This window comes from Gymnoscopelus microlampas (assembly GCF_963454915.1).
Source record: "Gymnoscopelus microlampas genome assembly, chromosome: 21".
NCBI classification, from domain to species: domain Eukaryota; kingdom Metazoa; phylum Chordata; class Actinopteri; order Myctophiformes; family Myctophidae; genus Gymnoscopelus; species Gymnoscopelus microlampas.
The window spans coordinates 43,635,287-43,660,443 of NC_139958.1; the positions used below are offsets into that span (position 1 = coordinate 43,635,287).

The 25,157-nt window shown below is 41.0% G+C and overlaps 1 protein-coding gene across 1 annotated transcript; it reads right to left on the bottom strand.

The window, feature by feature from the left end:
• Positions 1–677: 677 nt before the first annotated feature.
• lhx5 (LIM homeobox 5) lies at positions 678–23,929 on the bottom strand (the record flags this gene model as incomplete). The annotated part of the gene is made up of 5 exons (XM_084046914.1): positions 678–1,087; positions 9,084–9,249; positions 14,599–14,885; positions 16,411–16,643; positions 23,757–23,929. The coding sequence occupies 5 exons, from the start codon at positions 23,927–23,929 to the stop codon at positions 678–680; spliced, it is 1,269 nt and encodes a 422-aa protein (XP_083903040.1).
• Positions 23,930–25,157: the final 1,228 nt, after the last annotated feature.

Here is a 25,157-nt window from a genome sequence, read left to right on the forward strand (position 1 = left end):
CTACAATGAATTATAAATCGAGCGTCTAAGTCTTATTTCCGGCGAGCCACCCGACTCTCCACCGCGTGTCTCGCTCCGACTCCCCATCTCCAGTCCGTTCCAGATCGCTAAAATCGCTGAAATCCAGTATGTGGTTTTTAAAAAAAAAGACTGAACGGCGATTCATGTCCGATTCGTCTTCAGGAGTCGATTGGACTGAAACGGAATAGGCTCTATGCACAGCAGCCATATTGTGAAGACATTCAGAGGTGTTACCAATGATACTAATGAAGGCTCTGTTCCATTCTGGCAAACAGAGTCAGGGTGCTGATATTGTGCATGTTGGCTCACTGGAAACACTCTGCTACACCAGTGGGTCTAAAATTGGGGTCCAGGGACCCTCATGGTTCCTTAAGGGGTTTCCAAATGGCCCCTTACGGGTGTGTAACTCTGAGAGTTTACAAATGGACCCAAATGGACCCGTAAGGGTCCATTTGGTTCAATTTGTACACTCTCAGAGTTATGGGGGTCGTGGAAATTAAACAAATATGAGAACCACTGTGCTACACTAAATGAACAGAAGAAAAGGAACAGAGCATTCATTAGTATCTTTGGTAACACCTGTGAAGGAAGTGATAATATAGCTTCTGTTGCATAGAGCCTATTTTTCCAACCCTCTTTCTCTCTGTGCTGCGGTTTCACCACACGGCGGTCTCTCCCCCCATGTCCTGACCCTGGTGGGACATGGGAGCGTTGCCGTAGCTGGAGTTACTCGCCAGGGAGAACGGCGGACTGGGACCCCCTCCGTACGCCTCCCCACCGCCGCCGCCGCCCCCAGGGGGCACAGGCTGCAGGGAGCCGGGCAGACCGGGGGGCTCCGGGCTGGGGGTCTCGGCGTGGGAGATCATGTCCGTGAACCTTTGGTCGTCCGAGGAATGGTGGTGGTGGTGGGCCGACACGGAGCCCTCCAGGGTGGCGCCGGGGCCGCCGGAGGAGCCCCCCAGGATGTACGGGGACTCGGCCGGAGACTGGGCCTGTGACGAGGGGGGACCGTGGGGGAAGAAGTCGTAGGTGCCGCCGGCCGGTCCGTAATAGTCGCCCTGGTAGTCTGTGGGGAACACAATTCAAACAGGGTTAGGGCTTCAAACGCGGTGGTTTTCAAACAATTTAAAGGGGTGGTGCCATAGTTTTGCACTTTTTCTGTTTTTCTCTGACTATTTTGAGTTACTACCTGGAGGCTGAAACCTTGAGGGTCAAACGTGCCAATAGAGAAACAGCGCTTTAGTGACATAGTAAAAACATACCCTCCCCCTCATTATCATAACACAACAGGTGTGGGCATGAGGAGGCGGAGGGACTAGGACAGATGGGTGGTGCTAAGGTGGTGGAGGAGGTGCTAAGGTGAGAACCAGGTATACTTAATGAACTGGCGGCGTGTCCACATAAAAACATAATTTTAACAATTTCTGTACACTTTTTTGAAAAAAATCTTCCTCCTAGTATAACCATAATACCTGATGATCATGTTTTAGGGGGGGAATTTTGAATAGTAATGAAAATGACACAGATACGTTCCCGGTCTAAATGGGTTAAGCTAGCACTGCTGAGGGTGTGTATAGTGTTGTATATTGTATATGGTATGTTATATATATATAAATTATTTTCTTTTTGCTATACTTTACTGATGTTGTTACTGACTGCGATCACTTTCAGGATTTTCAAGTGGGTTCTAACCCGAAATGATGGCGCGCACACTGGCATTGGGTTTTGAATAAAGCGATTCTCCAGTGGGTGCCAATTGGGTGTATGGGGGGTGTCTAAGAATTAGCCAATCAGCGCCACAGACGGTTGTCAGGAAGAATAGAAGTGAACTGTTCACAGGAGTTGACAGCTGAGATGACTGGTGAGGAGGAAAAAAAGCTAAAACATTCCATTCAAATGATTCGTTCATCAGTTTGTTCAGCGCTTGGCTAGAGCTCCGCCTGCACTCACTGTAGTCACTCACTGAACTGAAACAGCCAGCCATACGTACTGGATCAATCAACGCAACACGTTCAGCCAAACGCCCCCCTCAGGCTATGGGATCTAAACACCAGGCACTTGGAAATGTGCCTCATACTTCAATAATGTAAACATGTTTATTTAATTGACGAATGGCCCCAAACCACACAGTTTACCAAGAGCACCGGGTATGTTGATCTCTCGTAGTGATTGGTTAGGTAAAATCAAGTCCCTCAACCCTTGTAAGTCGCTGTATCGGGCAACCACTTCTTTGCACCATGAAGCCTAAGCCTGTAATAATACTAATAAAAGCGATTCTGTTTCTGATTCAGAATAGGAATTTGTGTGGTTAAAAGTACACCATGTTTCTATGAGCATATTGCTGTGCAGTGAATTCAATTAATTGCCTCCTCACATCAGTTGATTTATGTACTGTTCTCATCACTACTGTTTGTTAATTGACACAACAACCAGTCTGATCACATATGATTCTGTTGTCCACTTCATTCAAAATCTTTATTCTCCTGTCGTGTTTTTTATTTATTTTATTTACTCAGCCGTTCGTTCGTTCGTTCGTTCATTCATTCATTCATTCCCTTCAGATTCAGAGTGTTCCATAACCTCAGCCCCCACATCAGAGTAGAATCGAGTCCTGACTAAAACCTCCGGAGCAACCTCACTTCTATAATGCAAACATTATGCTACAGACACTTCCCACGTCAACTTGAGAAATATGACCACAACGTCTATGTTGGTCCGAAGCTCTATAACACCATGGCTGGCATTTCCAAGCGGTCCAGATGCCAGCGCTCAGCCATCCTGGGACCCTTCCAGAGCATACTCTGTTTTAGACTGCTGTCATCAGACACACTAAAACAATGCAGTGGGAGAGTGGTTAAATGTCTCCTCTCCACAGCTAACCTCGCATCACCAGACTTTCCACCTCGGAGGAAAGCCTGGTATTTGTTATTAAATGGCCTGTGTGATAAGGTCTAGGCCACGCCTACTGAAAAAGAAAGGAAACAAAACCTGTGGTTCTCTTCGGTGCCGCTTTGTTTTCGTTCCCCCTGTTAGCATTGAAATGCTAAATCGAGTATAACTACTAGTTTAGTCTCGCCAGTCTTCTTAGTCTTCTACAAGCTAAATAACGCTGCATCAAGGTTTTTTTTTTGGTTGGCCCTATAATTAAAAAGCCATTGATTGCGGGGAATTATTTTGGGGTGATGCATGCACCTGACCGGATCAGAAACCCGAAAATGGTATTGATCCCAGGCTACATGATCTAGGACAGTCTTCTCTCTGCCCAGACCTTCAGATCCACCTCTGACAAAACTCTGGAGAGATGCTCAGCTTTGTTCCTCAACCAAGACATCTTGTGACATCGTGTGTAGGGTTGGGATCCTTTAGGATTTTAAACGATTCTGATTCCTTAACGATTCCAATAAGGGGTTCCAAATGGACCCTTACAAGTATGTAACTCTGAGAGAGAGTACAAATGGAACCAAATGGACCCTTGTGGGTCCCTTGTGACCCTTGTGGGTCCATTTGGTTCCATTTGTACACTCTCAGAGTTGTAGTTTGAAATTAAAAGGTTTGAGAACCTCCGGTATTGTGATTGCATAGCAGAGCCACATACCAGCTCTGACAGTGTTATAAAAAAAAATGGTTTCCAGAAACGCTTTCAAGTGTGATGGAACCCGATTCCAAGGATCCTCAACGTTGGATCCGGTTCCTCCGGGGTTCCACTGGTTCCAGATCCCATCCCAGCACTAATCTTGCGACATCTCCAAGTACAAATACATAAATCCATCCCCGAAAGCCCCTCAGGAAGCCGTTTCAGCCCAAACAGCCGGCCTCAACCCCGCAATGTCAACACATTGTCAATTGCGACGGCTTAGACGAACATGTGTGCTGCTTTCCCAAACAAAAAAAACGCTGAGCCTTACGGCTGTCTCCCTCACGGATCACAATCTGTGGCCGACTTTCTGCAGACGGCGCCTGATCAGAAAAAATAATAAGAAAAAAAACGAGTCCTTCAACAACAGCCCTTCATAAACCACAAGACGTGTTCAAAATAATTTCCTTTTACTAATCACATAATCCAGCGATGCTCAACCTGTGGGCCGGGCCCCCACTGTTGGGCCGTGAGGATACTGCAAGTGGGCCCCCAAATAATAGGCTCTATTCACAGCAGCCATATTATGAAGAAATGCACAGGTGTTACCAATGATACTAATGAAGGCTCTGTTCCATTCTGGTCAAACAGAGTCAGGGTGCTGATGTTGTGCATGTTGACTCACTGGAAACACTCTGCTACACCAGTGGGTCTAAAGTTGGGGTCCAGGGACCCTCATGGGCTTCCAAATGGCCCCTTACGGGTGTGTAACTCTGAGAGTGTACAAATGGAACCAAATGGACCCGTAGGGAGCCTTCATTAGTATCATTGGTAACACCTGTGAAGGAAGTGATAATATGGCTGCTGTGCATAGAGCCTATTGGCAAAACGTTAAGATTTGAATGCTAACATCACATTGGTATCTTAAACACATCAAAGCTGCCCCCCCACCCTCACCACGTTTAAAACCACACTCAAAACGCAACCCTACCCATAACCTCTTTTTTTTGTTTTTTTCTCTTAAATAAAGGTAGGGTAAGTGATATTTTTTGTTAACTGTTTTTTTTTTATTGTTAAAAAGGTTAAATTACTATATTCTGATAGTAATCATTGCTACAGGGCGTTTGTTTGGTCACAGGGGTCTCTCCAGCTCTTTAACAGAACATTTTCACCTACATTTTCAGGTAGGTGACAACATTTAAGCCAATCAGGAGATAGCACTGAAAATGCATTTTCTGTTTATTAAAGAGCTGGAGAGACATGGGAGACTCCTTTTACTGAACAAACACTCTATAGAAATGAGTACTATCAGAATATAGAGCTATTTAACACTTAGTTTAACTAAAGTAAATCACGTACCCCACCTTTAACTGTTTTTTTCCTCTTTTTTCTAATAAAGCAGTTTTTATTCTGTTTCTGTAGAGCGAGTTTGAGTACCTAGAACAGTTCTATATACATTTTATGTATGTATGTAGTATTAAAAATGTATGGGGAAAAAGTCTTGAAAAATGTGTTTTCGTTATTATGCCAATAAATAGGAACGTATAAGGTAGCCTAAATAATACTGTATAATAGGCTACTTCCATTGATCCAAGCATGAACACAATCAGATTGATTGACCATTGAAATAAACATGATGAACTGAACGTGCTGAATGGCTGCCGTGTGAAATCATTTTCGAGATTTTCAAGTGGGCCCTGAATCCAGAAAAAGTTGAGAACCACATCATCTCTATAGTCTAATGCAGTGGTTCTCAAACTTTTTCGTGCCAAGGACCCCCAAATAGACACTTATTAAACCGCGGACCCCCATTTGAAGAAATAAGCCAGGGACCCCCATAATAGAAGATTTTTACGGCTCTCTAGCAGTGATTTCTACCATTTTAATTTCAAGGACCCGCAGTTTGACATGCTTTAGGGCTACGGACCCCCATTTAATGGCATGTATGTCTCTTGGACCCCACTTCATATTGTAAAATCAATGTTAATTTAACTCTTGGTCCATTTGGTCCCTGTCCATCATTTAGCTGGGGACCCCCTGGAACCCCCTCAAGTACCCCTGGGGGTCCTCGGACCCCACTTTGAGAACCAACGGTCTAATGTTAGTCTCATCTGCACAATCTGACGCTATAGTGAGATACGGTTCCTGACAAGGCTTTCACCACAACTGAAAACCCGCATCTCTCACAGCCTGCCAACAGAGCATAAATCACCTGGAGTTTATTTTTTATTTTTTTTTATATCATTGTGTGTTCCACATCCCCCATTGTCAACAACACACACTTCCCCACGTACAGTGGGTTCATACTGCCAACGCCTCAGTTTGTACGTCGGTATCGCGCGGCGAACATAGCACATCTAACCAGCCTTCATCTGCTATTTTTTCAAAGTGTGACAGCGCCTCGCGACAAAGTGTAAATCAGGTCCCCTGTGTCGGATTAAGTACACACGAAGCAGATTTCACAAACTAGATCTGCGCTACACAATTCTGCGTAGCCGATCTGCAATAGTTCACTGTTGGTAGCGCAGTGGGGACCCATGTATTCCCGTCTTAATTCTGTTGTATGCGCCCCGTAAGAACAACTTTCGGGTCCAAGTGTGTGTTTTGCCAATATGCGCAGAGCTGTGTCCCTCGCTGTTTTAACAGATCTGAGACTAAAATAACGACTAAAGTGTCATTCTACCCCTTTCCTGGCAATGACAAAGAGAAGAGGAAATCGTTATTTTATATATATATATATCATAAATATATATATACATAAATATTTAAAAAAAAAAAAATATATATATATATATATATATATATATATATATATATATATATATATATATATATTATATAAAAAAATAAGAATATAATATTAATAATAAATAATAATATATTCATGAATATGTATATAAATATATGTATTAGCCTACTTTTTACTGTCTATAATATTAGCATTACGACCCTTTTTAACCCTCAATGGTTCCTTTCTGAAAAAGGAGGTTATTGTAAAAAGATTTACGGGTTCCAACATGTTTGTTTACAATGAAGAGTGGACGGTGCTTGGTGTCGGACTACAAAAAGACTTAAACACAGAATATCATAATGGTCAAATGTTGATCTGTGGTTGAATCTTGGGTTGTTTTCTACCTGGTGGTCACCATAGGGCTATTTCACTAAGTAACGACTACATAAACAGATACATTGATGCAAACAAAGTGGATTCTTCCAATATATTAAAAACAAAACCAAATTCATGTATTCTTGGAATTTGAAAGTGCAGCAGCTGTTACACTGAAATATGTGCCCTGTCAGATTCTGTGATGTTAGGGACACCCATTAGGGTTGATATAGTAATTCTCAGTAATTATCATAGATTAATATAACATTAATATACTGTATAATATAACATTAATATATAATACGATAGATTAAGAAAACATCAATATTCATTTCAATTTCACAAAAATAAGTGACAGGACTGATGTTTATATATTTTGTCGGAATATGCCTTGCTGCTTTCCAATTTGCATCTCTTCATGTGCGGATGGAGAGAGAGACACAATATAATTCCTGGTTCCACACTCAATGAGCAACTGAAAAATATGATTCAATGTTATGAATTATAGATTATAGATTCTACCCAAACGCAACATCGCATTGTGGCCCCTAGTTTGCCTATTTTCACTATTCTTTTTAAACCACTTACCCATTTAATCCGGGAACTCTGTCATTTTAGATTTCTTTGGCTATTCAAAAATAGCAGAACTACAGCTAATATCGCGGCACTGAGTGCCATGCTATGAGCTTGTAGATCTGCTATTTTTAAAAAATCTTGAAGATTTGTGCAAATCTTTGAATATATTTTTAAAGCGAACATTTTTAACTCACATCTTTGCTTCTGGGGGGGTTCCCTGGAACTAAATATTTTACAAATGTTTGCTTTCAAAATATATATATATTCAAAGATTTTCACGATTTTTCAAAAATTGCAGATCTACAAACTGCCGCGCTATGAGCTTGTATATCTATATATTTTTGAATAGCCAAAGAAATCTAAAATGACAGAGATGCGTCCCCGGATTGGATGGGTTAATCAACAGCACCTGCATTGTGGGGAAAGCTTTCGCAGGAAATATGAGATCGAAAAAATGCGTTGTCGATCGACAATATCCAGCTAAAGCTTTCCCCACAATAACAGAAAACAGATTGGTTAATTCATCGTGTATTTTGGTACGGTTGGGTGCCAGGGATACATCAACATCGTCTCTTTTGGGTCTGGAACCGAAAAGGTTTGGGGAAAACCCTGTGATTGAACCCGACAAGGAGGATAATATGAACAGACACAACGTGCATTCCACCGTGTGTCTGTGAGTGTTTGTAACGTAATGAAAAATAAGAATGAATAATGAGTCTGACACAAACAAGCTCATTACCGGATCTCACAAACAGAACCTTGATGGTTTGATCGACCTTGAGAATAAGACATGTAGCGTCTGTGTGTGTGTGCGCGCGCATGTGTGTAAGAGAAAAAGAGAGAGAGAGAGAGAGAGAGAGAGAGAGAGTGAGTGAGTGTGTGGGAGGGTGTGAATAACCTTTGCAGACAGAAATCTCACACACACACACACACACACACACACACACACACACAGACACACACACACACACACACACACACACGCGCGCACGCACGCATGCACACACACGCACACGCACACGCACACACACACAGACAGTATTTCCAAGCAGGAACGGGCTGAACATAAGGAGTGAATTCAAACCGTAGCATAACAACAATGCAACGTGGAAGACATAGTGAAGACATGCATAATGCCTGGGTTAGGGTTAGGATTAGGTTATTTTTCCCTTTTTATGGGTATGTTTTCCGTCTTCAGTTACATGTAGGGCGGATGGCATTTCTTTGCAACACATCGATTATCGCAGATATCTTGTGTCGCGATATCACCGTTATATCGAGGGCCAAATATCGTCACAGTCAGTGTTCATTTTGACAGCAAATTTCGATTTTGTTTTGGTCGTAGTCTTTTGAATAGAATTCCATTAATCTTTAGTCATATATTAGACATCTGTAATGTTTTACTGTTAGTCTTTTAGTAAGATTTTAGTCGGCTACAGTTGATTTAGTCGACTAAAATGTATTTTTGCCGCAATGCCTGATTTATACTTAGCTGCGTGCCGAAAAAACGCTTGTACATCTGCTATTGTCGGAGCGCAACACACACGCACGCACAGTCAAGCATAAAATGACTTGTCTTAGTTCTACTGGATCTCTTCTCCACTAGTCCCTCACTAACATTGTTGTCCAGTTTGTATTTGTTGACAAAATTGTCAATATATTTAGTCAAAGTTTTAGTCATCATGGCTTAGTTTATATTCCGTTTTCGTCAGTGAAAAAAAGGGAGTCGACGAACATTTTTCGTCGTAGTTTCCAACGAAATGAACACTGGATCGTCCCACCCATAACGTTAAACAGATCGTGTACCTCCGTAGTAGCCGTAGGCTCCGGGTCCCAGGATATCGGCGTCTTCCAGCCGGCTGCCCAGGGGCCTCATCCTCCTGGGGCCCCTGAAGAAGGCGTGGCGCCGGTTCCCCAGGGCGCTCAGCTGTTTCATACGACGCTCTTTAGACCGTCTGTTCTGGAACCACACCTATACGGAGAAAACAAAAGAAGAAAAAAAAGATTCTCAACTGTTTTCATCCGTGTTCATTTAAAACAGTGTTTCTCAATTTTTTGAGTGTCAAGGACCCCAAAATGTATACGTATTTGGCCACGGACCCCCACCTGAAAATGTTTTGTACCAGGGACCCCCGACAGAAGAGATTAAAATGATTCAACATTTCCCACACAAAACAAAAATAGCGGATGTACAAACATGCACATCTGCTATTTTTTAATAGCGAACATATGGATGAATAAATAATGATGAACTTCAGTATATAACCCATGAAGACCTGAGGCCAAGGACCCCCAAATGATATGGCCGGACATCTTTTGTGCCAGGGACCCCCCAAGAGGAGAAGATTTGTTCAAAATGATTCAACATTTTTCAAACCCTTTCAAGATTTCTTCAAAAATGTCCAAAAATAGCAAATGCACGAGCCCGCAGCGCAACACAAAGTGACGCGCTGTGAGCTTGTGTCTCTGCTATTTTTGAGAACCACTGTTCTAAATCTTAAGAGTTTTGCGTATGTTGCTGTTATATATATATATAGCTAAAATCTATAACGACACTTGAATGGGTTAAGGAAGGGAAGAGGAAGAGGGAGAGTCATTTCCATTTCATTATCTGAATATTCTGCTGTGTATAATAGACTAAAACAGGTACATTTTGAAATGGCAACCAGAAGGAAAAAAAAAATCTAACTGAGAGACACATTTTGGAGCTGTTCTTGTGTGTACCTGTGGCAGAGTTTTTTTTAATAATAGGGTTGAATTGTATAGTCAATCTTTGTCTTTGACGAGGAACAACGAGAGATACATAAAAGTATGAATGTCAACATATGGTGGGAATAGCTTAGCATAAGCTTAGCTTAGCATAAAACACACACACACACACACACACACACACACACACAAACCACGGCCACGTCACTATGACAACATAACCATAAACAAACCACAGCCACGTCACTCTGACATAACCATAAACAAACTACGGCCACGTCACTATGCCAACACAACCATAAACAAACCACGGCCACGTCACTCTGACATAGCCATAAACAAACCATGGCCACGTCACTATGACAATCTAACCATAAACAAACCACGGCCATGTCACTCGGACATAACCATAAACAAACCACGGTCACGTCACTCTGACATAATCACATATGGAGTGTGTTGTCACCTCAATGTGTCATCATGGCATCAGGCTCAAACAAATCAGTCAGCTCCATATATATATGGGCAAACAAGGGAGCATGCCCTTATATGGGCATATACTGATGACATCAGTGATATCCATACAGAACTGCCAATCCAACCAATATGCCGATATATGGGCATACATTGGAAACTGGCGGCCCCCACCTTCATTTAATGCGGGCCCACAGGTTAATATGGGAATACTGATATATTATTTATTTCAGCTGTTCAATTACAAACATGCAAACATGACCCGCTTTAATTACTTCAGTCTATATTAGTAGCTTAATAATGACTAGTATTAAAATTCTATTGTCTTTTTTATGTCCAATGTATTTGTATTTAGGTTCAAAGAAGTAAATCAGGATTCCAATTCAAAAATAGCAACAATAGCAGATCTACAAGCTCAAAACGTGTCGCAGTGCGACACGTTTTGAGCTTGTAGATCGGCTATTTTTGCTACCTTTGTGTGACATAGAAAGGCGAAATACGGCATTAATTTATGAAAAAAGTTAAAATACAGAGATAAGAGGTGTCTGCCCAACAGTATATGACATTTGGCTCTGGAGTGAGTGTGGAAATATAGTGGCCCTCTCCATCATCACAGTTGCCCACCCCTAATATGGGCATAGCCTACTGACCGCATCAGGGAACTCCATGTATGGACATAAAGGGACATGAACAGACGTATTCAAAAGACACAGACAGACGGGTACAGCAGGAAAAATCTCCCCACACTATGACTCAGACATATTGGTCGGATCGGCGTAGGAGAGAGGGCCGCATGGCGGACCTCTAGTTTTAATCAACAGAGCCATTTTTAACCGTGTAAGCCTAAAGCCGTAAAATAGCCGATCTACAAGCTCACAACACATCGCAGAATGTCTATTTCTCATATTCTTCTACTGTAAACTTGTGGGGATATTTGGTCCTCGCAAGTATAGTAATACAAGCACACGCACACACGTGCACGTGCACGTGCACACACACAGACACACACACACACACACACACACACACACACACACACACACACACACACACACACACACACACACACACACACACTGTGTGGTTTTGCATGGCTGCTGCATAATGAAGTTATAACAGCAGCTTCAGACCACAGGCAGAGAGAGTCCCACTGTGCTGCAGATTAACAAACACACGCACGCACGCACACACACACACACACACACACACACACACACACACACACACACACACACACACACACACACACACACACACACACACACACACACACACACCCGCACACACACACACGCACACACACCTAAAAAGCACTTAGGCTTTGCTCCGTGCTTCAACAGCAAAAGGAGAGACACCTGCTTACTGAGAACAATGTCTGACTGGAGGATACATTTTATATGTTAATGTCTGTCTGTCTGTCTGTCTGTCTGTCTGTCTGTCTGTCTGTCTGTCTGTCTGTCTGTCTGTCTGTCTGTCGTATATAGGGATCACACACACGTCCCCCCCCCCCCCCCACACACACACACACACACCCACGCTGAACTATTTTGGGAGACATTTATTTATTTACACACACACACACACACACACACACACACACACACACACACACACACACACACACACACACACACACACACACACACACACACACACGCACACACACACACACGCACACACGCACACACGCACATACGCACACACATACACACACACACACACACACACACACACACACACACACACACGCACACACGCACACACGCACACACGCGCACACACACCAGCCCAAAGAGAAGAAAGCGGAGCCTCCATTTTGTCTCAAGGTGTCTCTGCTACATTTAGCAGTAAAACAATTAACAGATATATTTAATTCATGTGGAGGGGATGACGGCTGCATTGATTGGATAAATTGGGTGATTGATTAATAGATTATTTTTCAGGCGAGACATACAACCACGTGCACACACACACACGCACACACACACATACACATACATACGCACACGCATGCGCGCACACACATGCGCGCTCGAGAGAGATGTTTATCAGTCAGTGATGTTCTGGTGTGGACTGATAAGGGCTTGATGGGCTTAGAGTGTGTAAGTAGAGAGGTGTTTGTGTGTGTGTGTGTGTGTGTGTGTGTGTGTGTGTGTGTGTGTGTGTGTGTGAGTGTGTGTGTGTGTGTGTGTGTGTGTGTGTGTGTGTGTGTGTGTGTGTGTGTGTGTGTGTGTGTGTGTGTGTGTGTGTGTGTGTGTGTGTGTGTGCGCGCGCGCGCGTGCGTGCGTGTGTGTGTGTGCGCGTGTGGAGGGGGAGTATATGTAAATCAGTGAAATCAGTGATAATTACACTCAGCGCACAAAAAGCCAAATCACAGCTGGCAGAGATGGTGCTAATCATCCCGACACAGCTAACACCCACCACGCGCGCGCGCGCGCGTGTGTGTGTGTGTGTGCGTGTGTGTGTGTGTGTGTGTGTGTGTGTAGTGTGTAGTGTGTCGACTCCAAAGACAGTGACAGAGAAAAGCATATGTTTGTGTTAAAGTGAAAAAGACACCCGGTTATTTTTGCACTGTAGGCCTATTTGCATTTTACTGCTAGCATAGCTGCTATGTAACATTTACAGAATGACAATGGTTGAATTGAAGCAATTTCCATTAGCTAAAATTTCGTAATTCAGGGCCTAGATTGGTTTCAATTATTTTGTTTTTAATTATTAATATGAATTAATCAATAGGCAATTACACAAAACATGGTGAATGAGCATTCCCCTGTCAGTTATATAGGCCATAAGCATTATGGATGACCATCATTACTGATTTTTAAAAGGACAATTTCTTTGTTTTGGGGCGAAGGAATATGTAAAATTGTCCATGATGACATTTGCTGTCACGTTCATTCAGGCCATAGAACCTGCATGATTGATCATATCATGATTTAAGATGACATCTCCTTCAGGTTTTCAGACAAATTAAAAATTTAAATTAAATGTGTCATTCATTTAGATGAAATGCTTTTCTTTTACCATCGCCAAATTCATATTTTCATTTGACATGCATGATGACAATACCCAATAGGCTCTATTCACAGCAGCCATATTATGAAGACATTCACAGGTGTTACCAATGATACTAATGAAGGCTCTGTTCCATTCTGGTCAAACAGAGTCAGGGTGCTGGTATTGTGCATGTTGGCCCACAGGAAACACTCTGTTACACCAGTGGGTCTACAGTTGGGGTCCAGGGACCCTCATGGGCTTCCAAATGGCCCCTTACAGGTGCGTAACTCTGAGAGTGTACAAATGGAACCAAATGGACCCGTAAGGGTCCATTTGGTTCCATTTGTACACTCTCAGAGTTATGGGGGTCGTGGAAACCACTGTGCTAGATTAAATGGAACAGAGCCTTCATTAGTATCATTGGTAACACCTGGGAAGGAAGTGATAATATGGCTGCTGTGCATAGAGCCTATTGTTAAGGTGACGACACGTCGATGTCTAGTACAGAGATCTGTATTACAGATCTCTAGTGATCAGTGCTTTGTGGTCTTACAGATCTCTAGTGATCAGTGCAGTGTGGTCTAACAGACCTGCTATCATAGTGACGTGTGTGGTCTTATAGACAGTGGTGGAAAGTAACTAAGTGCATTTACTTAAGTACAATTTTGAGGTATTTCCACTTTACTTGAGTACTTCCAATTTCCAATACTTTTACTTCTACTCCACTACATCTCAGAGGCAAATATTGTTCTTTTACTCCATTGCAATTATTTGAAATCTTTACATACATTAACCACTTTAGCCCTATTTTATACATTGGCTATTTGAAAATAGCCGATGTACAAGCTCACAACGCGTCGCATTGCGACGTGTTGTGAGCTTGTATATCTGCTATTTGCAAACATGTTAGTACTTTTACTTTTGGTACTTTAAGCACATTTTGATTCCAATACTTTTGTACTTTTACTGAAGTAAATTTTGAATTCCGGACTTTTACTTGTAACAGAGTACTTCTACTTTGCGGTATTGATACTTTTACTTAAGTAGAAAACATTTGAGTACCTTTTCCACCACTAGGCGGTGTGTGGTCTTACATAGCATAGTGAGGAGCCGTGCGTGTGGTCTTATGGATCTGTCGTACCTGTATAACTCTCATGTTGAGTCCAGTCTCCTGGGCCAGCTGTTCCCTGATGTGTCGGGTGGGTTTGGGTGTCGCCACAAAAGCAGCCTTTAGCGTTTCCAGCTGTTTGGCTTTGATGGTGGTCCGGGGTCCTCTGCGCTTCGTCCCTCCGTTCTGCTCCTCGTTCTCTGTATTGTTCGTTTCTTTGTCCGAGGAATTATTAGAATTATTGTCCAGCGTCTCTTTGATGTCGTCCTGAGCCGAGTCCTGAAGATCTGGAGATAAACTCCTGTCTGTGCACGACGATACTGCAAAGACATGCATATGTATGTGTTACATTAATAAACATGAGATTATTAGGCAACATGGATAGATACATTCCTGTCTGTGTATTAATGCATATTCATTTATTACATTAATAAACATGAGATTATTACATTAAAGGGGTATACAGCACCCTAGGCTGATTTGCAGTTGGTTTTCTACTTCAGGTGAAAAACAGCATATTGAAACATGGCAGACTAGGTTATTGTGGGCCAGCAATGTTCGGAATTTGCCAATCAGGATGGCAAATGAAAAATCGGACAGATCCGTGTTGATCACATGACTATACCGTTTTTTTGTTGTAAAAATAGGCCTCTTAGTGGCACTAAAATAGGACAATGTGAAAATGATGGCATTTGTTCCTCAACGTAGTGGGATTGTGTGTGCAAAGTTTCACCACAATCAGATGCTGCATTCATGATTTGAGGCTTTTTTTTTCAAAACAGGCCACTCCTGCAAACTTTAGATGCCAATCTTAGCCAATCAGGATGGAATATGAAGAATCTGACAGATATCCGTCTTGATCACATGACTCTAAAGAGCATGTTTACCGATTTGCGTGATATGTATCAAATAAGTCGGCCTCCTGGTGGCGCTATAAAAGGCAGATGTAAAAAAGATCGGTGCAATCATAGGTAAAAGCACGACCTCTTATAGCGCCACCATAAGGCTGGTTTGAAAAAGTTGAAGTGGTATTTCTTCCTTGGCCTTGTGGGAATGTGAGTGCACAATTACACGGAAATCGCACGCTGTGTCCATGATTTGAGGCATTTCATTAAAAACGGGCCACTCCTGCTAACTTTAGCCAATCAGGATGGAATATGAAAAATCAAACAGATCCATCTTGATCACATGACTATAAAGATCATGTGTACACACATACATAAAGGGATACATGTTTAAATGAATGGTTCTTATATTATACATACAAAAGATTGCCTGAATTGTCTTGAATAGAAATAGGAATAAGAAGTGATTTGAGATAATTCATAGAGGATTATTTGGCGCAACAATACAGGACCACACACACACGCACGCACACGCACACACACACACACACACACACACACACACACACACACACACACACACACACACACACACACACACACACACACACACATAGACACACTCTCACGCACACACACACACACACATAGACACACTCTCACGCACGCACGCACGCTCGCACGCTCGCACGCACGCACGCACGCACGCACGCACGCACCTCCCCCCTCTCTCTCTCTCTCTCTCTCTCACACACACACACACACACACACACACACATACACACAGTCACACACACACACGCGCACGCACACCGTTTTTGAGAAGCGTATATGCTCGAAGCATTCGGCGTTACAAAATAAAACACACACGACACGGTATTAGTTTAATGCAGAGTTGTGTGTGTGTGTGTGTGTTTACCTGAATTGAGGTCGACTTCTTCTTAGCATTGTGTGTGTGTGCGTGCGTGCGTGCGTGCGTGCGTTTAGGGCTTTTTTTTACCTGAATTAAGGTTGACCTCTTTGATCGCTCCCCCTCCGGAACTTATAATATAATCTTCTTTACACACGAACTTGTTCTCGTCGATGACGTAGAGCTCCTCCCCCGTGCTCAGCTGCTTGTGGCAGACCATGCACGTGAAGCAGTTGAGGTGGAACACGGCGCTGCGGGCCTTGCGCACCAGGTCGTTCGGAGAGATGCCTTCTAGACAGCCGGCACACTTGGTCCCATACCTCCTGAAACATACAGACATAGACACAGTCAGTGTGGTGCAGGGGCGTCATGGCCATTCACTGTGCGTACGAAAAATAAGAATTAGATAACCTAACCCTAACGCTAAAACCGAAATAAAGTAACCAAAACACGAAAAAAAAAAACCTAACAAAATCCGCCCAAAAAACACACATTTTTGAAAATACAGAATTTGTTTACATTTGACAGTTACAAATGTTTTTCACGCTTTTTCAAAAATAGCAGATCTACAAGCTCATAGCGCGGCACTCGGTGCCGCGCTTTTAGCTTGTATATCTGCTATTTTTGAATAGCCAAAGTACAAAATAAGGGGTATAGTCCAACGAAAGTCCATCCCCCCCACCTTCTGAGAGCCTGTGATGTCGCTGCATAGACACAGTCAGTGTGGTGGAAGAAGTGTATTCACATTGTTTACTTCTGTAAAAGTATCAATACTGCAATCAATGCAGAAATACTCTGTTTCTGTACAAGTAAAAGTCCAGAATTCAAAATGTACATAGGGCTGAAGTCGTTAGTGTATGTTTTGTAATAATAATCGAAATCTACAAAGTAATTAGTAACTAAAGTTTTCAAATACTTGTAGTGGAGTAAAAGTATAATATTTGCCTCTGAGATGTAGTGGAGTAGAAGTAAAAGTAGGCTACAGAAAATTGGAAATACTCCAGTGAAGTAAAAGTTCCTCAAAATTGTACTTAAGTACAGTACTTGAAAATATAAATAAACTTTATCAAATATGAACTATAAAACAATATAAAACCTTAAACAACCAAGCACAATTTCTAGCAAAGCTCCTGAAACATAGACAATATATCATTTAAATTATTAGATGTCATATGATGATATATGATATTAAAAAATAACAATAAAAAACGTTGAAACTGAAGATGATGGCCGATGTTGATGATAATTGAAAATATCGTATCAATTTTGTGAACCCAATACCGTGTATTAGTGATGCGCGGGTTGACCCGTAACCCGCGGGACCCGCGGGTCAACCCGCGGCGCGGGTGGGTCAAGTCAGAATTTCGGAGAAAATGATGCGGGCTGAGGGTGAGCGGGTCACGCGCTCTCACACGCAAAAAAAATAATAATAATAACATGCTCTTGTTTTGTCTTTATTCCTAATAAGAATAAGAATAATAACAATAAAACAGTTTGAATACACTTGGGGATTATTTTCTAACCATAATTTTACAGAATTTAAAAAAAATCGCGGGTCGCGGGGCGGGTTGAGCCATAGATTTATATATGGGTTCGCAGGGCGGGTTGAGGCGGGTTGCGTTCCGTGGCGGGGCGGGGCGGGGCGGGTCATGAAAAAACTCGACCCGCGCATCACTACCGTGTATCGTATTGTATCGTGAAATTAGTGTGTGGTGACACCCCTAAAACATTATGTAGAATATAATAAAAAGTTATCAAATATGAACTATAAAACATTATAAAACCTTAAATAACCAAGCACACTTTGTACCAAACCTCCTGAATTCTATAAAACATTAGCCTACATATATTAAAACATACATTTGAAACATCAGGGGTGTCACTTGGCACCCCCTAGCGTTCACATTCATTATTATTACATATTATTCAGTTAATTCTCCCCAACTCTGACCATTTGTTTCTCTCAACCAGTGGTGGAAAAAGTGCTCACATGTTTTACTTAAGAAAAAGTATCAATACTGCAATGTAGAAGTATACAAGTAAAAGTCTGTTACAAGTAAAAGTAAAGTACCAAAAGTAAAAGTACTAAAATGTTTGAAAATAGCAGATCTAAGCTCACAACGTGTCGTGATGTGACGTGTTGTGAGCTTGTAGATCTGCTATTTTCAAATGTTTTATAATGTAATAATTTATATCGGCAAAGTAACTAGTAACTAAAGTTTTCAAATAATTGTAGTGGAGTAGAAGTACAATTATTTGCCTCTGAGATGTAGTGGAGAAGTAAAAGACAATTGGAAACACTCCAGTAAAGTGAAAGTACCTCAAAATTGTACTTAAGTAGGCCTACAGTACTTGAGTAAATGTACTTAGTTACTTTACACCAATGTAATTAACATCAATCAATCAATCAATCAATCAATCAATCAATCAATCAATCAATCAATCAATCAATCAATCAATCAATCAATCAATCAATCAATCAAAGACGGCTGCACTCTCACATCAAAACAGTCTGATGAAACAGTTACAGTTCATATGAACATTTCAATTGAGCGCAGCAGCAGTTCTGACTGTAAACGGGCGCGTTCCAGCTCTACAAGGCCTTCTAAACAAACACTGATGAATTATGACGAGGAGGAGCTGGAACGTGTCCGTTTTTTTCTTTTTCCACACATCGCTGCTGATGCTGCGCTGAATGACAAAAAACAAAACAAAAAAACACGCACAAATTGTCTTGTTTTGCGAATGTTGACCGTTTCTGAAGAGAGTTATGTACCACAAAACGTCTGGAAAATATGAAACATTAGAAAACATAATTAGAAAACAGGATATAAATATAAAATCGAATAATACTGTAATAATCCTTAAAACGTCAGTTTTACACTAACTGTAAAGTCAGACTCATCAGTGTTCATTTGACTCCATGACAGTAACCAAATGGACCCCAACTCCCAAGAGTCCGTTTGGTTACATAATGTATTCTTTCACAGTTACAAATGAATACATGAATAACTGAGGATTGTGTAATGACCAGAACTCCGACTAAAAAATAATCTGCTTTAATAATCAAATACAATTTCACTCACTATTACACTAAAACTGAAACACTCTTTCACTGCACATGATATTAATATCATTCTACATAACATCAACAATCACCCTGAAAACCTGACATGTTTTGTTTTAGGTTTAAAACATATTCGTCCTTATTACTGATGCGTAGCCTACTGTCATATTTTGTATGTAAGATTATAGTTATTATTATGGATGTGAGAAACAATAATAAAAGAAACAGTGCAATAGGCCTGGTGGCAAAACCAATAACAATAATGATTATAATAATAAAATAATAATAATAATAATACTAATAATAATACTAATAATTATATAATAATAATAATAATAATAATAATAATAATAATAATAGTTATTCATATTAATATTATTATTATTATGTATTGATGTATTATTTATTTAAATTAACCAAAATGTCCAATATATAAGCTACATATTATTTGATTAGGCTTCGCCAAGCCACTTAAAGCAGCGGCGACGTGTGTGTGTGTGTGTGTGTGTGTGTGTGTGTGTGTGTGTGTGTGTGTGTGTGTGTGTGTGTGTGTGTGTGTGTGTGTGTGTGTGTGTGTGTGTGTGTGTGTGTGTGTGTGTGTGTGTGCGTGCGACGCACGCGCGCGCGCGCGCTTGCGTGCGTCATTCTGATGGCAGCCGCTCTGACAACAAGCCCCATCACAGAACGTATTAGTGGCAATCAACACATTTTGCAGCATAAAGGACATACATATTAATAATACGTATTACAATATGATGTTATAATACAGGATTAAACACATGCACACAGACATCCGAGCACGAAAATCATGCTTTTTAATCCACTTTCACCCACTTAATGCTCCAAAGGATTGACTCCATTTGATCATACAAATATCCATATAAATGCATTATTTCACACAATCTTTGCAGATATAAATAATACTATGGCCCCATTGATACTATATGACTCTGTTACTATGATATTTACGCATGCGAATCTGTTATATTATATTTGAATCTGTCATTATAATGTTGCTGTCGGATAGAAACCCTGTATCTCCATATTTCAACTTTGTATTGTGTTTTTCCTAAATTAATGAATGCCCTACATACTGCAGTGGTTCTCAAACGTTTTCATCTCAAGGACCCCCAATATGTTATGTATTCGACCGCGGACCCCCATCTCAAAATATGTTGTTCCAGGAACCCCCCAGAAGCAAAGATTTGAGTTACAAATGTTCGCTTTAAAAAGTATATTATTCAATGATGTGCACAAATGTTCACGATTTTTCAAAAAATAGCAGATCTACAAGCTCATAGCGTGGCACAGCGCTATGAGCTTCATATCTGCAGATATGAAGCTCATAGCAGATCTGCTATTTTTGAATCTGCTATTTTTGAATCTGCTATTTTTGAATCTGCTATTTTTGAATCTGCTATTTTTGAATCTGCTATTTTTGAATCTGCTATTTTTGAATAGACAAAGTATATGGATAAAGGGGTTAAAATGGTTGTGACGCTTTATTGACAAATTTTGCTGGGGACCTCCTGGTACCCCCCCACAAGGACCCCTGGGGGTCCCCGGACCCCACTTTGAGAACCAACGCCCTACCGAACAAGGGTGTCCCACAACATTAGTGAAAATAGATATTTTCACTTTTTAAAATATATTTTCTAAATAATATATATATTTTTTTTAAGGAACGGATTTTGGACATAAAAGGTTATTCCACTCAACATCAGCAATATATATATTGATTGATTGAATAGTGTTTTAACAGTTTGCAAATATTATACAGCAGTACAATTATACAATGATGCTAAAAATGATAACAGAAAAGGCCCTATAAGGGCTTGTTTCCATTGTGGACCTCCTGAGTATTCAATTCATCAATTCATATAGGCCTGTTGTTGGCAGTGATAAGAGGCCCTCACTGACAATTGTGTTAACTTATAATTTTTTGATGTGGCAACCGCCTTCCAAAACAAAACAAATACAAATTTAAATGGCTCAAAATCCCCACATATAGCACTGCTTTAGTTGTTGTAGCAATTCATCATCATTCTCTGTAAATGTATAGTGCATTATAAATAAAATCCATTATTAATATTATTATTATTATAAAATAAAATCCATTATTCGCAGGATTTCTGGTGGGGGGTTCCAAATATGTGTAGAGTTTTTTTTTCTAAAGGCTGAATGGCTGCTAACACGCAAGCCCACCATAGCCTATATAGGACCATGGGTCGAGGTGGGGGGCGTATTTATTTCTCAGCAACACTAATGTTAATGTTAGAAACAATGCTAACAACATTAACACTCATGTAAATGTTACAATGGCAACATTAACATATACGGCATGCTGTCGGGCAGAAAGCTCTTATCTCGATAATGTTCACTTTTTCTGTGTTTTTTCCCCGTTGCCCTAATTCGTCATACATATTCACACACAAAAAAATATATATAATATATTTTGGTGCTATTTTCATACTGAAATGTATATTTGATTTGCTATTTTCATACTGCAAGGTATATATATATATATGTGTTTGTGCTATTTTCATACTGAAAAGTACGTTTTCTCTTGGACATGTGAGGTTTCCACCCGACATGTTAATATGTCAGAATGGTAGAATATCACTTCACGGTCTCCTTTTCACATGCATGGACCCCCACACCCCCCCTTCTACTTACACAACAAATGGACACATTAGAGTGATTACTGTTAATGGCTCCTACCATTTAAATATCATGGCTAATAGCAGGCTTGTGTCCTCACAAAGACTTTTTTTTTTAAAGCCCCAGCATGTCATTAAACTATTTACACACAGAAGCAACTATAATAATAGGCGACATGCAGCATAGAAGTGGGAAAAACATGATAATTCACGGTGTGAACAACAAAACAATTGTTTTAAATTATTCGACGTGAGTTAAACCTTTTTTGGCAGTTGTGTTTTTTCTTAGATAGTTTAATTAAACCTGGATGAAAATTAAAAACTAAACAAAACTAAATTAAGAGAAGCCTTCGGATGGGGGCCAAGGCCATATTTCGGAATGTTCTCACATATAAATAAATAACCTTATATTACCTTATTATCTATATGGATATATGAATTTTGTATACATGCAAAATATTTCTGGGAATGTTGTTAGGTTTTTTTTTTCTTTAGTTAGGGTGTCAAAAATGTGAGATGAACTGTAGTGTTTTTTTTAACACACACAACATCGTGTTAACATTGTATCCATATAGTCCTATTATGAACCTCATGATATAACATAAATACACTAAATAAATATAGACTAATACATATAAGACGCAAACGACGAGGCCTATGTGTATGTTTTTTTTTTAAGGCACAGCCGTTGTTATTAATTCGCTGACATGCGTCAATGCACATTCAATTAATATTGTACAGATTGCTATTTCGATAGGAGCCCGTATTGTTTGACTGATGCTTGCGGTTCATTGTTGGTTTCAATGTACACATTATTATTTTTGATAGTATATTGTTTAGACAAGATGCTATAGGTTCCTTGTTGCCCCTGGTATCCTACAGTTTCAATGCACATATTATTAATATTTTGCACGTATAGTTTAGACTGATGCTGGGTTCTTGGTTTTACTTGTGATCCTAGTTTACTGAGTCACTATCACTGTCTCTCTGCATTTGATGTAGGCTATGTGATTGCCTTGCTTGTTGTGTGAGTCATTCTGGATAAGAGGGTCTAATTAGTAACAAACACAGCAATTCATATAATTTATGGAGTAAACTTGAGCACATCCAGCTATATTTTTCACTTAGTCACTCAAAGCCCCCAAACGGTCCTGGAGTTGCAACTCGGACTGCTTTTTCAGCCTCAACACACCAAATATCTTCACCAAAAACAGCTAGATCTATAAGCTCACAACGCCTTCCTTAAGGCATTGTGGACTATCTAGGGCTTGTAGATCTGGCTGTTTTTGGCCTAATGTTCCCACAGAAAACGGGGTTTATTCGATGAATTGACTACACAGGACTCGAATGGAAACAACAGGCCATAGTTCTTTCTCGGGTTCAATCCTTTTAGCATCCTTTTGCATAGAACTGCAATTTCTGTGCAAATATCTTCTCAAAAAAAAAGCCAGATCTACAAGCTCAGCTTGTAGATTGGCTTTTTTTTTTTTTGGCCTAGATCTTGGCTTGTGTCTGTTTTTGGCCTAATGCTGTCCCCAAGAAAATGAGTTTAAAAACTCTCCACCTCTTTAATCAATTGGTATAACGACTAAATTGGGGAGCTAAAAGGGGCTAAAAAAGACATAAATATAGCAGATATACAAGCTCATAAGTGCCGTGCTATGAGCTTGTAGATCTGCTATATAACTAAAAAATAAATAACTCTTTACCTGAAGAAGTCCATTTTGCAGTAGAGCTTGCCGTCCCTGCTGAAGCACTTGTCGGTCAGGTGCGCGCTGCAGTCGCAGCAGCGCACGCACTTGGCGTGCCAGGCTCTGTCCAGCACGTTGAGCATCCAGCGGTCCGTGATGGGCCGCTCGCAGCCCGCGCACTGGACCACCATGTTCCCCGCGAAACCCACAGCTGACGCACCCCAAGGGGGGGCACGGGGATCGACCTCCAAGGAGCACTAACCCAGACAACACACACACACACCGCTGAAATGTTCCCCGGAAAACCCACGCTGTTGCTCGGGAATTTGGACCAGCGAGAAACACCACTTAAATGTACCGTTAGCGAGGAACACCGCTTAAATGTACCGTTAGCGAGAAACACCGCTTAAATGTACCGTTCCTCCCACAAAACCCACGCTGTTGCTCGGGGCTTGGGACCAGCGAGGAACACCACTTAAATGTACCGTTCCTCCCAGAAAAAACACACACTGTTGCTCAGAGGAAACAACCCGCTGAATCAATGAATGTTCCCCGCAAACCACACACTGATGCCCGGACTGGGACAGCAAGGAGAACCGCTGAACAACGGGCTTATAGCTCCGGGGGAGAAACAACACAAATTGGAGATAAAGAGAAAAAACAGCTCCTTAAAAACCAGAAAGAATAAATTCCTGGAATGATTCCTATACGGTCCAGTTCTGGTACTTGTCACCATCCAGGATGAAGGAAAAAAAACAACGCAACACATGTATTATAATGAATCTATTCCATCCTATTGTAAAATCCTAGAGAATAACATTATAAAACATTGTTGTTGTTTTTTTTATCCACTCTTGTTGTGTTCTTCTGGTCGCGCATCGTTGCCACTTTGGGGGTCCAGGGGTTTGGGGTTGTGTGTTTCGGTGGGTTGTTGTCACCATCGACGGGGTGTGCGCGCCGTGCGTGCTGGAGGAGGGACAAGCGGGCATCATCTCGTATTCAGATTGGATGACGTTTGGGCCGTTAATTCCCGTGGCCCGGCAGCCAATCGGAGCCCGGTAACCATGGCTACACATTTTTATAGCTGTATCCTCCTCCTCCAAGTGCAAGCAGGCTATACAGGACTTCCAATGGAAATGGAAACGGGCAGGGCCCTGATAATAATACGGGAAAATAAATAATTTAGACCGTGTTATGATCCGGAGGATTTCTGCTATATAGGCCATTTTAGACCAGTGCTCAAACTTTTTCATGTCAAGGACCCCCACATCTATTATGTAGCCTATTTGTCCGCAGACACCCATCTGAAAATATTCTCTGCCAGGGACTAGATTACAAGATTTGTGTTGTTAAAATGTTGTTGTGCAAAAATATTCACACATTCATTTTGTTCCAAGACTATATATTTTTTAAATAGCA